Source organism: Lathyrus oleraceus, chromosome 5 (genome assembly GCF_024323335.1).
Source record: "Lathyrus oleraceus cultivar Zhongwan6 chromosome 5, CAAS_Psat_ZW6_1.0, whole genome shotgun sequence".
Lineage (NCBI taxonomy): Eukaryota > Viridiplantae > Streptophyta > Magnoliopsida > Fabales > Fabaceae > Lathyrus > Lathyrus oleraceus.
Window position 1 is genome coordinate 396,724,926 of NC_066583.1, and position 18,411 is coordinate 396,743,336.

Consider the following 18,411-nt stretch of genomic DNA (forward strand, 5'->3'; position numbering starts at 1 on the left):
GTCGTGCCACTAGAGATCGAGCAGTAATGGTTCAGCACCCCTCACAATGTGAGGATGGTTACTTAGAGTGGTACCTCACTGTATCACACCATCGCATCATCCCACATGTTAAACATACATATGATGTTAGGCCTTCTGATACTGGAGTATTTATCGATGACGTGTCGCCGCTGCCTCCTCCTACACTTGATGTCGGTGACCAACAGCGCCTTTAGATGATTGCATTTATTATGGATAACCTCATGGGTTTGGTAAACTCATATGACAAGGTTTATACTGGATTATCTCATGCTGCACACATAGCCCATGGGGGGCCTATTTAGACATCTTTTGTATATTATGTATTATTTGTATATTACTCAGACATCTTCATCAGAACTTTTGACTATATAATATTTTTGATCTCCAATTGATGCAACATTAACATAAACTAACATTTGACAATGGATTACATAACTTTAAAAAAACAATAATAAATAATAAAAAATTGGATAATACCAGATGATTTTGGATGTTTCATCATCTTAATTTTGCAGTCGGAAGACCATGAAATCTTAGCATCTAACTCGATCGGCCTCTTTGTTAACCTACGGAGAAATGATCTCCACACATCTTTCATGTCTTCATCGGTCTTCAATTCAATAAGGTTGTATTTCACTCTCCTGCCAATATCAATTCAATCTTCACGAAACTCGATCTTTCTCACCTTTCTGTTTTCGGTATCAGGCAAGACTTCATTCAACTTGGACGTCAAGGCGGCGAGAGATGTGGTGTCATCCGGAAGCCAGAACTCTACAGGAGGTGAAGCTCTGTGAAGTAAACTTTTGTCTTAATCAAAATTTGAGGAAGAGACATTTTTTGAGATGTTTTTATCAAACAACAAATGACCCCCTATTTATACAATTTTGCATTTACTCTGGCCACACAAAAATTGTCTGTACAATCACAGTCATCCAAAACTGTCACAATCCTGAGTGTTTAAAATTTCAAACAAATAACATTACTGGAAATTTCACTTAGGTTGAAATTTGCGATATAAAAAAAGTAAATTTGAAATTTTCGACATCATTTGCAACTTTCTGGAAATTTCAAAACTTCAGATGCATAAAAAGTGTACAATATACTACTGAAAATTTTGATTTTATTTATTGGAAATTTTAGGGAGTACTAAAAATTTATATTGTACATTTTGAGTTTATATATATATATAAAAGGAGAGTGGCAAGTTAAAATTCTCTCAATGAAGGTACATGTCCCTCTAACAAGTCCAACCATATTGAAGCTCCAAATAAAGCACCCAAGGAGCAAGGCACAAAGGAAATGGAGAAAACATCGAATCCTATGGATAACTCGCCTATCTCAGTAATACCAAGCAAGATATCTAAGAATGTGATTGTGGAAACTCAAAACATATTTAAAGGGTTAATAGAGCAGGATGAGAATGAGCCACTTGTAGAGCATCATTTGGTTGAAGACATAGTAAATACTTGTTGTGGTGGTTATGACACAAATCCTCATGAGGTGGATTGTGACCCTACTGGCCCTAGTTCTCAACAAGAGCTTAGGCATGATCAAGTTCACCGTGACATGCAATTTTTGGAAGACTCTTAGGCCAAAATTTCTAAAAATTTGAAGAATAAGACAAGGCTAATGGCTGCATAAGAAAAAGAAGCATCCCCCTCAAGTTTTAGGATGGTGACTTAAAGGGGACTTGTCAATTCCCCATCTAAATTGGAACTCAGAAGAATCCTTATTAATGATAAACCTTATATAACACTCATTGTAGATTCTTGGATGAGTTTATATGCATTTCCCTTAAGATGGCTGCAGAGATTAGATCTTAAGGTGTTTGCTTTAAATCAGAGGGACACTTTGTTGCTAAACATCTGGTGCATCTGCAAGTCTAAACCTCACCCTTTGTGTTCTATAGGCTGATGAGCAACTGTTAACATTGCCTTTGGTATTGTAGTTATTTATGCCTTAACTTGCTATATTAAAAGGAGGGCCATGTGGTCCAAGCTTAGCTTATTGAACAAACACAATGATTTTCCATGTTGCTTTTTAGGAGACCTTAATGTAATTCTTGGTGCTCATAAATCATACTCCTACAAACTTACATATATCTAAGTTTCAATACTAGTATAGTTCTATTGTTCTACAAACTTACCTATATCTAAGTTTCAATAGTTCTAATGGAAGGAAAGGCGAGACTCTTTCTTAGAAGATGTTGATATACTTGATTCAATGGAGGGAAATGCAAGGCTCTTTCTTAGACGAGGTTGGACTGGGTCATGTGTAATTAGACTTGGCTCAGCAATTGTAATGAAGCATCTTGCTCTACACTCCTCGGAATGACTCAAATTACCATCCCATCCTGATTTGCTTTCACTTCAATATTAACACTTTTGCTTCATAGTTCAAATTCCTTGGAATGTGGTCACTCTGACTCCTATAAGGACCTGATCTCTTCTAGTTGCTTTTTTGGATTGGCTGAATTATGCAAAACAACATGTAAGTGCTGGTCCTTTTGGGATTGACTGCATCATGTCAAATAGTATGGAGTTTGCTCAAGCTAATTCTAGTGTAGAAGGGACACATATTGAACAAGATGTTCCAACATATGAGTTACAACATCTGATCTCTTGGAAACAGACCGATGAAAATCACAATTAGTTCAAATTTCGTCTATCCAAGATTCTCTCCACAATAGAAGATTTGTAAGTCAAGAAGAGTTAATTTGAATGTACTTGTGTAATATGCTAAACTCGATGTTCCATCATTCTCGTCCAACATCATATTCCATCCCAAAACGTATCCAATACGTATGCACGAATTTGTTATTAATTGAATATAAAACTTCAAAAGACATAACAAGCACAAACAATCATTTTAATAGAATTAACATCAGTATAGTATAATTAATGTATATGATCTATATATAATTACCGAAAATTAGTGATTACTTAGATTCAACTTTTTAGATTATTGATGTCAACTTTTACTTTCACCATTAGCTTTGATTAATAAAGGATTCATTTCAATAACTCTATAACAACACATTTATACTTGCAAATTGCAACAATGAAGTCTAATTTGATCTTGTTCGTTGCAGAAGATTACCTACCTATCAGTTATCACATAATTCTTAGAACAAAAAGCTACCAAAACATAATTACGAAGCATTATTTTGATTCTTAAATGCAACATTGTCAATCACAAATCAAGAAAACAACAATTTACTCAAACTTTACTACACGGCAACAACGCTAAATAGTGTATCATAGAACAATAACTATTAACTATTTGTTCAAATTCTACTACATTAAAGCAGCATTATAGCCACTATTTAAGAATGCCGATAAATATATAGTACAAGATAACCTTATAGCCCTACTTGATGTCAAAAACAGGTTTCAAAAACTTTAAATATTTGATCAGTGCCTGAAGTGCCTCACATTGGTGAAGAGTAGTGAAACACCATACTTATTACAGCAGTCTACAGCATCCTGATCTCTTATACTCCCCCCTGGTTCTGCAATAACACCAATTCCACTTTCACATGCTTCTTCCACAGCATCTTTCCAAGCTGTTCATAAACCAAGACACATTCTGGTTAACAACTAAAACAAAAGAAAAACTAGTTTTCAATAACTTCGTCTAGTTCTAATTTGATAAAGTTTCATTGAAGAGTACTGACAGAATTTAGTATGGCATCCCTATCCACAACCACGTCTTTACATCATAGCATAAAAATTAATTACTGTATTGCCATTAACACATACCAAATGGGAAGAAAGCATCACTAGCCAAAGCTGCTCCTTTAACATCAGCTCCAGCTTTCCTCATTGCTATTCTTAAACTCTCGACACGGTTAAGGTTGGCCGCTTTCCATACCTAGCATACAATTGTCCTGCAAAAAATTAACAGATATATTAGATTCTTAAACCAGCTCCATTGAATCATAAAAGAGTTTCAATGGAGCAGATTGTACCTTAGCTATCACAATAGCATTGCTTTTGACATGCTTCACACACAACCATGCAAATTCTGCATCGCGAAGTTCACCGTCCTGAGGAGTCTTCTCTGAGACTGCGTTGAATTTGATGTCGCGTGGAGTCAAGTCATCTGAATCCTGAGCTAACCACCCTCCACCAACTTGTCTGAGTGAAAGCTTTCCTGCTTCGTTCTTTTTCGCTTCGAGAATCCTTAGGGTCTTTGACTTTCCACGAAGAATCTCAAGTCCCTTTTCTGTATAGCTGGGCGCAACCACTATTTCGTAGAACATCCTTGTCTCCCCATCGGTCGGGCTTCTAAATTCTCTTATTTCTTTAGCAAGAACCTAAAACATATAAAAACTAGTGTTAAGGAATCATTTGCTCATTCTTTATTTAAATATTTGAAAACTGAAACTTTGTCCAGCCAAATCAATTGCTTGCAAGATTCCTAATAGATGACTATAATTGACTTGGGATAATTACCTCATCAACTTCCACATTGAAAGCTACAATCCCGCCAAATGCACTGACAGGATCAGCTTTAACAGCTAATCTGTAGGCTTCGAGAATATCATCACGTGATGCTACACCGCAAGGATTAGTATGCTTCACAACTACACATGTGGGGTTTCTAAACTCGCACACACAGTTCCAAGCAGCATCAGCATCCAAGTAGTTATTATATGACATCTCCTGCACGAGAATGGTAAATGTTATGGCATTAACTTACACAAATATTTATACAAAGTTATACAAATTTCAGTCAGAGGCTCTCATTTGCAAACATAATATAGCGCCAGTAACTTTAGACTTTTGGATAAAAGTAATTAGTAGCTGACTCGCACCTTTCCATGGTGTTGGATGGCTGTAGCAATTCCACCGGCATTGACCTCGGCAAGTCTTTTGTCAACATAGAATGCAGCTTTTTGATGAGGATTTTCACCGTAACGGAGAGAACTTTTGAGTGAAAGAGGCACGGTCAAACTAGGAGGAAATTTATCTGTCAATGAAATGAGAGTAGAAGTCAACCTATATTGCACATTACTATTAGTAGTAGTTCTTTCTCATAAGTAACTGCCGTGTATCATAATTCAACATAAACTAGTAAAGTAGAGTACCTCCCACACTTTGCTTCCATAGCCACTCAGATACTGCAGAATCATACGAAGCAACGTGCTGAAAAGCTTTCCATGCAAGCTTTAGCCTGAAATGATCGTCTTGGTTTCCTTTAAGAAATTCCAGAAGGGCAGGGTAGTCTTCTGTATCAACAACTACCAAAACATCCTTGTGATTCTGCATAAATACAAATTTATCATTTTATACTTGAACGATATTTCAAGAAGCAAAAAAATGAAAATTTCAGCTCAAAAACAGTATACAATTAACAAGGGTCCTTTATACTCTAGAGTTCAATGTGTTGAGCCGACAAAATATTTTCTGAACCACTTTACAGAACTTTTTAACTACAAAATAATTTCATACTACAAAAAGATGAAATTTTCGGTCAAACAAACAACCTTTGCAGCAGCTCGAATCATGGCTGGACCACCGATGTCGATGTTTTCGATTCCATCCTCAAATTCAATGCCTCCAGTTGATGTAACTTTATCGTAAAATGGGTACAAGTTCACCACCACAACATCAAAAGTACCTGAAATGGAAAACTTTTAGCAAAGCAATAGAACATCTAAATCTCACAAATCGAGAGAACCAGACATCAAATTCATAACCTACAGTGCACTTGCTATAATCAGTGTTATCAAATGGAAATCGGAAAAAAATACCAATTTGCTCAAATATGCAATACTACAGCACCGCTATAGCCGCTATTTGACAACACAGGTTAAAACAGGGCTGATAACATAATAACTTACCGATTCCATGTGTACTGAGAGCATCAGTATGATGTTTTTGGTCTCTTCGAGCAAGGATGCCTCCATGTATGTTAGGGTGCAGAGTTTTGACACGGCCATCGAGCTGTGTAGAAAAGCAATTGCATATATTGTTAATAATTCTGCTAAAAATTACACAAGCTGAATTTAAACGAGATTTCAACATCAAAATGCAAGCCGAATCAAGTTACAAGTACACTCACCATTTCAGGGAAATGAGTAAGCTGTTCAACTTTAGTAACAGCTACTCCAGCACTCTCCAATGCAGAAGCTGTTCCTCCAGTAGAAACAATAGTGAACCTAATGTTCAAATTCAGGATAATCATTGAAATGCAAAAAACATGAACACGTCAAAATATTTAGAATAACTACCCTAGTTCCTGGAGTCCATTTCCAACCAATGCAAGATCCTTCTTGTCTGACAATGATAGCAAAGCTTGCTTGCTGCCTGTTTCACAGAAACAGAAAAACAATAAATTCATAAATTTATAAAATGGAAAACATCATTAAAGGGTATATAAACACAGTACTGTCAAAAGTCATGTAGAATAATCTATAAAGCACGGACACCTCTAAGAGTAGGCGTGTCGTGGTGTCCGACACGCGTCGGTGCCGACACTTCTATGACAGCCGAACGACACGTGTCGAAAGTTAGACAAGTTTTCCTTAAAAAATGGTTTTTTCCATTGCTTAGACACTCGTATGACACTCTTAGCACAAATGTCAACTCAATGTAAAAGGCAATATAAACTAAGCACCTAATAGTACTAGAATAAAAAATAAAAAAAATGGAAAAAAATAATTTTGATACACTGAGTGGAAATAATAACCATTGCTATGCATAATTTTAAAAGCAATTATGCACCTGTTTTTGGAGCAGATATTGCATCCACTTCAGCCATGGCTTTGATGTGAACGCAGCTGAATCGCTGTGAAGATGAAGAAACCTGAATATACCCAATTAAAAATCAATACCACTGAACAAGAATAAAGTAAAAAAATAAGTGGAAGTAAAAGGGAAGAAGAAAAATACCAAAGTTGTGGGAAGAAGATGGGAAGAAAAGTGATGTATAGAAGAATGAGGGTAAGGGGTGGCACGGAAAATCCGAGTGGAAGCAGCGGTGGTGGCGGTTGCGACGGTGGAGGAAACACAGAAACCAAACATTCTATGATATTTATGCGTTGAGTGTTTGCGAGTACAACCCACCAAGTGTTTGTGTTAATACTTAACTTTGATTTGATTCCTGAACTTTAAACACAATAGTGTTGTTCTTCAAAAACCGAAAAAGCTGCCGATCAGGAACCGGGTTTGGGTCCCGACTGGTCGGGGTAAATCAGTGGACCGTCTTTCACCGTTCTTGCTGTATCCATGGTTGAGCGGCACCTTCTGAATAAACTCTTTAATTTGGGGAATTTCTTATGAAAAAACTTTGGAAATCCAAAATCTTCATTAGATTTCGGACATATATTTCAGACTCACTTTCAAAATGTTAATTAATCCTAAATAAATCTCCAAAATATTTTAAAATATGTCTCATACATCTAATTTTGAAACATTTATTTTACATGTTTATTATTCTGAGATGTATTTTAATTTAGAGTTTATAAATGTTAAGGATCATGTTATATGATAATCATTAAATTATATAATTGATATGCAAAAAATTAAATACATAAATTCATATGGTCAAAAAATGACATATATAAATGAAATCGAAATACACCATAAAGAAGAATGAAGTGAAAATAAAATACAATCCATAATGAATCCAAAGTAGAACTACTATATATTACTCTGTATGTCGGACTATAGCTCCTCAGGCTCCTCGGCCTCCTCTACCCCCGTCTTCCAATCCTGTCTTTCGTGCCTCCGTCATAATGGTATCTAAGACCTGCCTCACCTCAGATCCATCAAGAAAGATACTTATGTTAATGTTTGTCTGCACAATCTCCATCATCCAACGACATATAGGCAAGACATCATGAGCATGGCCTAATTGTATATGTTCTTCCTCTAGTATCTCTTGATGAGTTGGTCTTGATGGATCTCATGGAGCATCATGCACCATATACGGATGTGACATCCTGGAAAACCACCTGATATACCCGTCGACATAGCTCTAGTCGCTCTTAGCTATGGTACTTCGTGCCTTCTCCAGTACCAGATGACTAAGATAATCATCAAACATGGCATCCATATCTCTATGTGTCATAATAAGAGGAGTAGAGACAGTAGGGTGTCTGAGAATAATCTTAGTGTAGTCGTACTACCGCATGACGCACTCAGGAAGATGAGGAAATGTCAAACGTGAGCTGCAAGCCAATCATTCTGAGTATAAAACTATGTCATCAAATGGTCACATCTCACGGTGATCGACATAGTTGTTAAACTGCATATCCTCGACAACCAAGCCCCCAAAATTCACTCTAAACAGCTCTATCGCCTAGTTCCCTCTGAGCGGGGCAAATGCAAAAGCACGTGGCATGTCCTCAAAAATGTTGGAACACACAAATCATCAGTAAGGCAGATGCAAAAATATAATGAAAATGACACAAAAACATTTAAAGACCAATAAATATTACTGTAAATAGTGTGATGTTACTTGTGACTTGCTTCGTCTTCCACCTACATCCCTCTGATAACTTCGAGTACAAGTATACTAAACAAGTGACCCTCAACTGTACCTATGGATCCGCTCGAAGTCCTTAAAGTACCATAGTTAAACGACATCCACATAAGTGACACCCTTGTCCACAAAAATCACAATGTCAAACAAATATAGCAGGTATGCTTTCATAGCATACGCCTTATGGAGTCCCGTCTGCTCATCGTCTCCTCTAGCATGCTCAGCTATAAGTATCTCATATGTATATACCTTTTTCAGAAATTTAAATCTAGTATGAGCCCATCTGATTTTTCAATGGCATCCTTGGGTCAACTCCCAGATAGTCTACCATCATCTCGAGTGCATCGTTTTTGCTAATCCTTTCATGATCTAGAAGTTTCTCCATGATTGGAAGATGCAACAAACACGACACATCATCAAGCGTGATAGACGTCTTACCAATCGATAGATGAAATGATGAGGCATCAGTGTGTCATCTCTCTGCAAATGCATTAAGTATCTCGTGGTTGACCGTAATATAACCAGTCATGCACAAGTCTTTCATCCCAGATAGGGACAAAGCAGTCTGACACAACTCTTCATTCGTCTGAGACAATCTAGTAATCTTCCTCTCATGGTTAATAAATTTTAGTGGATCATTGTCCTGCAGAAAAATAAATCTATGTCAGAAACTTGTAATATAATAATAAATGTAATTTAAAAAGAATGAATCCAATTAATTTTACTTCTTCATTCCAGATATGTATGGTAGTATGGTTTGGATACAGAGGAAAAAGTGAAAACTCTACAAGGCCTCCTCCAAATGCCTGAGGTGACACTAGCTCATCATCTTCAACAACCTAAGATGACCTTGGCTCAGCAGCCTCATCAGCATGAGGTCCCTTAAGTACCTGGGGTGACACTGGTGTCTCAGCTACCACCGGTGACTCGGGTACCTCTTCCGTCTGAATAGGTGAAATATGTCGCCTGCAGGAGAATGAAGGCAGTGAAGCGTCAGTAGGTGACACGTGTCTCATACGGGAAGAAGAAGATGGAGAAACATGAGCCCTCAGAAATCATTATGAAGATGCATCTCCGAAATAATTACGAAGATGCATCTCTAAAAAAATTTAATTTTAAGTCTAAATTTTATTTACTCAGGATGCATTCGGAGATGTATCTCCGAAAATTGGAGATATTTTTTGTATTTTCACGTGGTGCTCTAGTAATACATGGGGTGCATTAAATTCCCTTAATTTGAACAAACGATTTTTGAGAAAATTGAGTGATATTTTTTCCAATGTAAATTGGTTTTATATTGACTTACAAACCCCACTATTTTATTAGATTTTGAATGAACTCTTTAATTTTAGATAAATTAGTATAAATATTTGTTTTAACAAAACCAAACACCTTATCAGAAAAATGCACATAAATTAAAATAAACTCCACAAAATGACAATAGTAAAATAAAGATAATTTGGCCCAATTAAGACAACTCAGATGGTAGCAGTATAGAAACATCAAGTGCAAGTATGAAACATCAAGTGCAAGTATGAAACATCAAGTGCAAGAACACAAATTCGAATCCGCCATATCTTACTTCTTCATTTTTAATAAGGTGAACCCTATCCATTTGACAACTTAAAAAAAAGGCAACTTTTAATATTTTTTTCTCCTGATTTACTATTTATGTAAAAGATCAAAAAAAAAAAAATAGTGTGTGCGCATGCACCAAATTCAGTTTTAATTATTTGATTAGTGTAGTTTAGGTCGGGTCAAAGTTAATTCGTCTAATCAAAATTATACAACATAATAAAGAAATAAAGTTTGTAAAAAAACAAAATAAATAAAGTGATAATACATTTAATTTTTAAAATATGTTTTATTTAATGGACTTTGTTGAATGTTTAAGATTAGTTTGTATTTGTTTATAAATATAAGTGTACACGACAGAATCATTTCAATCACATCAATTTTATAGAATTTCACCATTTCAATCACATCAATTTTATAAAATTATAGAATCATTTCATAAAATTATAATTTTGAAAATCAAATGTTATGAGAATATGGTTGGGCCTAATTCAATCCTATAAAATTAGTTGGTAAAGTGATGACTACCCCCACTTATAAACACATGTTCATGTCATATATTGTCCGATGTGGGACTCTTAACACTAATCTATTATAATCCAATTCTAACCGACATTTTAGAATGAATTTTATTATCATAATGCAATAAGGTATTGTTTCTGCTATTTAAACGAGTGCACAGAGAAAATATAAAAGCAAGTTACATTTTTTTTTTATGGTTTTTGTATTAAGATTGAAGTAATTTATTACCCTTCTTTTCATATTATTCAAATGATCAGATCACTACATTTCTCTCTCAATCTCTCATCTTATTATTTTGCTATTCATCTTCTCTCTTTGAACATCTCATATTCTTTCACTAGTACTTTCCTTTGTTAAAATTAGAGATTGTTGTTCTATTTTACTTGAGTGGTGGTTAATCTTTTCTTCTCATATTAATGAATTTTGTTGGTCAGGCTTTCAATTTCTTCTGGATTTTTCTTCTCTTAGAAGTTCAAAATTTAGAATGTTTCTAACCCTTTTGAAATCATCCAGCCAAACTGAAACTCGATCAAACCATAATATGACTTATCCATAAACTAGAACGAGTTGAAATGGATTGTATTCTTCCACCCTTGATTTTTTTTTCAGATGAACGATTTACAATCCGAAATTCATCCCAATCAACCGTTACATATATTTTTAAGTTTCTAAGTTTATCAAATAGGCCACTTGAGAGTGAACCCATTCTAACAACTTTAAGTGCCTATAAATAAGTTTTATTCATGAGTAATTATCAATTATCATTATTACGTTAATCTAATCATTATTTAGAATTACGCAAATGAGTCATTTCGAGTTTTCTACGGGAGAACTACTCAAATATAGTAGTCAAAATCAACCAAAATCATATTCTCAGGATCATCTTTTGACTAAGTTAATCGGGGAACACAAATTTTATGGAGAAAAAATTTAAAAAAATACCAAAGCACCCTGGAATTATTACGATTTTGTGGAGAAAACCACAATTTAAGGGTTACGATCAACACAGATGATTCGATTAAAGGAACCTTTGTAGTTGTGGGGGCAATTGCAGGACCATTATAGAAGTTTTTAGGGAGCTTTTTCTGCTAACTTCGGTGTGAGTAATATTTTGAGAGAGTAACTTCTTGCTATTATGATCGCCTTAGAGGAGGTGAATCGTAAAGGATGATCTAATACATAGATCGAAAGTGATTCTTCACTGTGTAAGGATGAGATCACTGAACCAAATGGTCAAATTGCAACAATCTTCCTTTAAATTTAGTTTGCACACCCATTTTGAGGGAAGAAAGCACGTGCACAGATAAACTAGCTTCTCAAGGTCACGACTTCTTAATTTTTCAATGGTGAGATACATTGCCAATTTTTATTAGGGAAACTTCTTTGAAAACATATTGAATTTGCCAAATTAAAGATTTACTTAACTTCGACTACGACTCATAGTTACAAATAGATGTTAATTTCAATAATAATTTTTTACTCTTATATTTTTCTGGATCAATTCTAACTTCCAAATATACATATTTTTATTTTTTTATATGTAATATTTATTTATTTAAATTTAAAATCCATTAAATAAATAATATGATCTTTTTTTGAAAAATCTCTCCTATTTATTTATTTAAATTTAAAATTCATTAAAAAAATAATGTGATCCTCTTTTTTTAAAAATCTCTCTTATTCATTTATTTAAATTTAAAATCCATTAAAAAATCGATGTGATCCTCTTTTTTTAAAAATTATTTATTTATTTAAATTTAAAATCCATTAAATAAATAATGTAATACTCTTTTTTAAGAAATCTCTCCTAAAGTGGACCACTTTAAGAAATCCATTCCAACCCTTTCAAATACCTATAAATATTGTCACCATCAAATATCACTAGACCTAACCTAACTTTAACCATAGAAACCCTAACTAGCTTGTTGGAGAAGATGAGCAAAGAACACGGCAAGTTGATATTAGAATTAAAAGCAGAAGCGAATCGTCATTTAGAATTTTTCATTCCATTGCACAACATCAAAACTCCATCCACTGAAAATGCTGTTGTTAACAAAAAGAATCAAAAAGAGAAACAACCTGCACCTTCTTTACCACAGAACAACCATTCAAACGCATCTCCATCATTTGCATATAGTGCCCAATTTCAATGGCAGTGTTCCCCGTACATGTATTATGCTCCTTTTAGACCTTTTCTCTTCATTCCTCCAGTCTTGCAACCCTTGCAAATTCATAGTAAGAAGATGCATTGTCATTGCCAGATTGATCTCGACACAATCGTCCGCCGTGAAGATACAAGGACTACTTTAATCATTAAAAATATTCCTAACAAGTAAGAACAATCAACAACAACTTGATCAACTTCTTTATCATAAACTCAACTTAGTTTTGTGTGTTTCAAATTGTTTGAAGGTACATTTCAAAGATGCTGCTTTATGAAATCGAGGAGAATCACCAAGGGACTTATGATTTCCTTTACTTGCCAATTGACTATAAAGTATGCATTTCAAATCATTAAAAAATTAGAGATTTAAGTTAAGACTTTTCTATTTTGTTTCCTAATGTATGTTTTTGGTTGCAGAGTAATGGTAATTTGGGTTACGCTATCATCAATATGCTCTCTCATTTACACATGCTCCCCTTTTATAAGGTTAAGGTTTTTTTCTCTCTCAAAATAGTTGGTTTTGTTAAATTGTTCTAGTATCGATAAACATGCTAAATATCAAGGGTTTTGTCATGAACATTTATGCAGGCTTTTCATGGGAAGATATGGGACACACGTTTTGGCGAACACGTTATTTCACTTGAATATGCATGGATTCAAGGAAAGGACGCACTCGTGACACATTTTCAGAACTCAGGCTGCGTTTGTGAATTCTGTTGGCCAATCCTCTTTCATTAACGGGGGCCAAGAAAATAATGATCAAGAGTTTGTTGGCAATGCAAAGTTTCTGGTTTGACATTGCTTCTGAAATGTCTTGCAAATGGCAAAAATAACAAGTGGATTTCATATTGAACATGTGTTTAGACATTTTATCCTTCTCCTTCTAGTTATAGTGGTTAGAATAAAACATAACTAGGATCCTCTTGGAGAAAAGACTTTTTTAGGCTTTGTATTGATTTTTGGAACTTTGAGGTTGTACATCATATCAATTTCTTATTAATGTTATCAAACTTTTTACATTTTTCTTATGATTATTATTGAAGTAGTAGTATAAATTCTTACATATGCAAGTTACTATTTACTAGCAATTAGTTTTTTCTGTTAGTCTGTCTTGCCGTCTCATTCTCATTATTGGGATCAGTTTAGTTGTGTTTCTGTTTAGTTAGTTAGTTCAGTTTTTTCTGTTAGTTTGTTTATATTTAGTTAGTTTAGTAGTTTTCTGTTAGAAATTCTGTTAGGTTGTTTTGCTGTGTCATTCTCATATAAATAACTGAATGGGATCAGTTTAGTGAAGTGTATCATTTCTTTTCTCTTTGATCAACAAATCCCCTTTCTTGCTAAGTAATTTTCTATCCAGAGAGAGACCTAACTAGCAATGTCAAGTGAAGCTGATGACGAAGCTAGCACGCCGGAGAAGATGGATAAGGGAAAGGGTATTCTTGACGAAATCCCCGAACAGACTGAAATTGCAACTGATGATGAAACTAATGATGAAACTGTTGAAGAAGCTAGCACCTCGATCAAGGTGAATATGGAAAGGAGTAAACTTAACGAAATATGTGCCGCTGTTAACACAATCCCGACACAGACTGAACTTGAAGCTGAGGAGATAATTAGCAACTTGCTGATGATGGATACGGGAGATGGAAGACTGATAGCAGATCTCGATAGAAAGAATCATTACTTAGTTAAGGACATGAAAAAGGTTGATAAAGAAGGGAAGTCACCATCACTGAGTGATGTATTCCTCTGGCTTACCCGTATCCTCTTTAGTCAAATAATTGATGTTTACGTTAAAGATGGTTCTGTATACTCTGGACTCTTCTACTCTATTCTTGAGAATGGTACACTTCTTTCTTTCTCTATCGTTCATTTCTTCATTTTCTTTTCTTCTGGGAAAATCGGTTTCTGCATTGATCCCCTCTAATGATCAAATGGGTTGTGAAAATATTTCATTTTTTGGACAATTCTAGTTACCAGTAATGCCCTCTTTGAATAATCATGTGGCGTTTTCTGTATATATATAGTTAGAAACTCATAAGCATTCTCTTATTTTATTGTTGGTTTAGGTACTATTTTGAGGAAAGCAAAGATAACAGAGAAGGGAACGGGCCATAGCAATGTTGAAGATAAGGTAGTGGATACACTAAACGTTTCATCAGAGAATCTTGAGAAAATTGTTTCTAAGGTAAGCCACTTGTAGTATGGAATGCATCTTTTTTGGAATATGTTTACGTGCTTAAGGTGCTTGTGACTTTGTCTGTAGAGAGTAACGATTACCGTGGATGATGGTGTTGATTGGAATATAACTGTTGCACAAGGTGATTCTTCCGATGGGGTGCAGAAGAATGAACAAGAGGAGCAGTCGCCACCAGACTCTAGTGGTCAGGAGGATGAACAAGAGGAAGAGAATCTCCCATATCCTCGTCGCCGCCGAGGGCCGCGGATGGTCCACTTTTGTGGCCAAGTGCGGGAGATTGTCCCATATAGTGAATATATGGAGATGATTAACCCATCTAGTGGTCAATCGCAGCAGACTATCCCATCTAGTGGCCAATCACAGCAGATTATCCCATATAGTGGCCAAGGACAGCAGATTATCCCATATAGTGGCCAAGGACAGTCGAATTACCCATACAGTCCATTTTTTGGCCCTCAGCAGCAACATCCTCATGAGCAATTTTGGACATACAACCCTGATGGTTCTTCTCCTCCAGTATTGCCCTTACCTCATGCAGCTACCACTAGTCTTCATTGTGGTCCTTCTCTTGGCTCCCAGAATCCTCATCATCTAGGTTATGATTCATATGGTCACGCTCCCATGTTTTCAGGATACTTTCGTCCACCAGGCCCAGATACTAGTGACCCGTATCTAGAATCCGCTCCTTCTGGTAATGTTCCCATGTTTCCAGGACATTTTCGTTTACCACGCCCTCCCATGTTTCATGGAGACTTTCGTCCACCAGGCCTAGATACTAGTGAGCCGCATCTAGGATCTACTCCTTCTGGTCACACTCCCATATTTCCAGGACAATTTCGTCCACCAGGCCCTCCCATATTTCCAGAATACTTTCGTCCACCGGGCCCATATACTAGTGACCCGCATCTAGGATCTGCTCTTTTTGATCACGCTCCCATGTTTCCAGGAGACTTTCGTCCACCGGGCCATCCCATGTTTTCAAGATACTTTCGTCCACCAGACCCAGATACTAGTGACCCGCATCTAGGATCTGCTCTTTCTGGTCACACTCCCATGTTTCCAGGACACTTTCGTCCACCAGGCTCTCCCATGTTTCTAAGACACTTTCGTCCACCAGGCTCTCCCATGTTTCCAGGACACTTTCGTCCACCAGACTCTCCCATGTTTCCAGGATACTTTCGTCCACCAGGCTCAGATACTAGTGAGCAGCATCTAGGAATTACTCCTTTTGGTCACACTCCCATGTTTCCAGAACACTTTCGTCCACCAAACCCTTTCATGTTTCCAGAATGCTTTCGTCCACCAGACCTGGATACTAGTGAGCAGCATCTAGGATCTACTCCTTCTGGTCACGCTCACATGTTTCCAGAACACTTTCGTCCACCAGGCCCTTTCATGTTTCCGAGATACTTTCGTCCACCAGGCCCAGATACTATTGAGCAGCATCTAGGATCTGCTCCTTCTGGTCACGCTCCCATGTTTCCAGGACACTTTCGTCCACCAGGTCCTCCCATGTTTCAAAGATACTTTCGTCCACTCGGCCCAGATGATAGTGAGCAGCATCTGGGGTCTGCTCCTTCTGGTCATGCTCCCATGTTTCCAGGACACTTTCGTCCACCAGGCCCTTCCATGTTTCCAGGACACTTTCGTCCACTAGGCCCTCCCATGTTGCGAGGATACTTTCGTCCACCAAACCCTCCCATGTTTCCAGGATACTTTCGTCCAACAGGCCCAGATACTAGTGAGCAGCATCTTGGATCTGCTCCTTCTGGTCATGCTCCCTTGTTTCCAAGATACTTTCGTCCACCAGACTCTCCTATGTTTCCAGGATTCATTCGTCCACCAGGCCCAGATACTAGTGAGCAGCATCTAGGAACTCCCATGTTTCCAGGAGACTTTCGTCCACCAGACCCAGATACTAGTGAGCAGCAGCATCTAGGATCTACTCCTTCTGATCACGCTACCATGTTTCCAGAAGACTTTTTTCCACCAAACCTAGATATTAGTGAGCAGCATCTAGGATCTACTCCTTCTGATCACTCTACCATGTTTCCAGAAGACTTTCTTCCACCAAACCTAGATATTATTGAGCAGCATCTAGGATCTACTCCTTCTGATCACACTACCATGTTTCCAGAAGACTTTCTTCCACCAAACCTAGATATTATTGAGCAGCATCTAGGATCTACTCCTTCTGATCATGCTACCATGTTTCCAGAAGACTTTCTTCCACCAAACCTAGATATTATTGAGCAGCATCTAGGATCTACTCTTTCCGGTCACGCTCCCGTGTCTCCAGGAGACTCTCATCCACCAAGCCCAGACACTAATGACCAACAGTGAAGCACAGATACTTCTAAAATAGTGAAGTACACGACACCGATACGTCTACCATACTTCAGGTACTTTTTGTGTATTGCTGAACGGGTAGAAATATGATTTTTGGGTGAATATTTATGGTTGTTGTTGTTAATATATGACTGTGTCATCCTTTCCATAAAGATTAGCTTGTAAAATTTAGTTAGACATAAGTTTCTGTTTGGAATGTAAGATGTTAAATGCTTGAGTCATACTTCAAAGCCTAAAACCTAAATAAGTGAAAATGTTACCGAGAAAAGTGTAAAAGTTTATTATATTTTACTTGTCAGAATTAAATAAGACCAATAGTTGAAAACTGAATATAAAAAAAAAGAACATAGATACTGAATATGAAGTTAGAGCTATAGAGCGTGGTTAAACAATAACTCTGATCAATTTCTTGATGAACTCTGTGTGTTGCAATTGGTTTTAAGGTACACTTCAAATATGCTGCATTCTGAAATTGTTGAGAATCATAAGGGGACTTAGTGTATATGTTTTGTCATGTGATGTTTTGAGTTCTCAATATTACTTTAAACTGCAACTTTATCTGTGAAAGTTACATTAATGTGCCTGTCTAATTGTCCAGGAACATTTTTCATCCAGCAACTTGAATATATGCATTCCTCAGCCAGATGGATCGTGCTCAAGTGATATGTTGGAGAGACTCAAGGCCAAGGGCGATTGGATGAGAAGGTTTAGAGGATGATTGATCATTTGTTAGATATATTGTTTTTCCTAGAAACATTACATGGTCTTGGTGATCTTAAGGTGTACTAATTTGATTGATTCATATTTCTTTGACACATATTAATCCTTTTGTGAGAATGGATGAAAAGTAAAATAGCTTAAAATAAAATGATAGGATAAGACATTGGAAAGTTTTTGAATTGGTGTCATTGATATGAGTGTGTTGTCTTTCTTATAGGTTTTGTTTGTTAAATAGAGTTACATCACTCCTTTTTCAACATCCAAGTGTTCTTTCAATCTATTTATAGTCTATTAAGAGTAAAAAAAAAATAGTTTTTATGGGTCAGTACCTACTGTGTTTTTTCTTATGTATATATGGGGCAAATGT

General features: G+C 36.3%; 2 protein-coding genes and 1 pseudogene across 3 annotated transcripts; 2 read left to right on the forward strand and 1 right to left on the reverse strand.

Moving 5' to 3' along the window:
* Nucleotides 1–3,172: 3,172 nt before the first annotated feature.
* LOC127085062 (uncharacterized) lies at nt 3,173–7,379 on the reverse strand (annotated as a pseudogene).
* A 5,134-nt stretch (nt 7,380–12,513) lies between these two features.
* On the forward strand, nt 12,514–13,633 carry LOC127085064 (protein MEI2-like 2). The gene is made up of 4 exons (XM_051025628.1): nt 12,514–12,943; nt 13,024–13,108; nt 13,193–13,261; nt 13,364–13,633. The coding sequence occupies exons 1-4, from the start codon at nt 12,546–12,548 to the stop codon at nt 13,511–13,513; spliced, it is 702 nt and encodes a 233-aa protein (XP_050881585.1). The 5' UTR covers nt 12,514–12,545; the 3' UTR covers nt 13,514–13,633.
* A 399-nt stretch (nt 13,634–14,032) lies between these two features.
* On the forward strand, nt 14,033–18,262 carry LOC127085063 (uncharacterized). Of its 2 annotated transcripts, XR_007788916.1 has the most exons (4): nt 14,035–14,619; nt 14,845–14,963; nt 15,042–17,377; nt 17,923–18,262. XR_007788916.1 is itself a non-coding variant. In XM_051025627.1 (3 exons), the coding sequence occupies exons 1-3, from the start codon at nt 14,151–14,153 to the stop codon at nt 17,316–17,318; spliced, it is 2,865 nt and encodes a 954-aa protein (XP_050881584.1). In that variant the 5' UTR covers nt 14,033–14,150; the 3' UTR covers nt 17,319–17,380. The 2 variants fall into 2 exon arrangements, 1 of the variants encoding a protein (XP_050881584.1); XM_051025627.1 differs by lacking the exon at nt 17,923–18,262 and having other exon boundaries at nt 14,033–14,619; nt 15,042–17,380.
* Nucleotides 18,263–18,411: the final 149 nt, after the last annotated feature.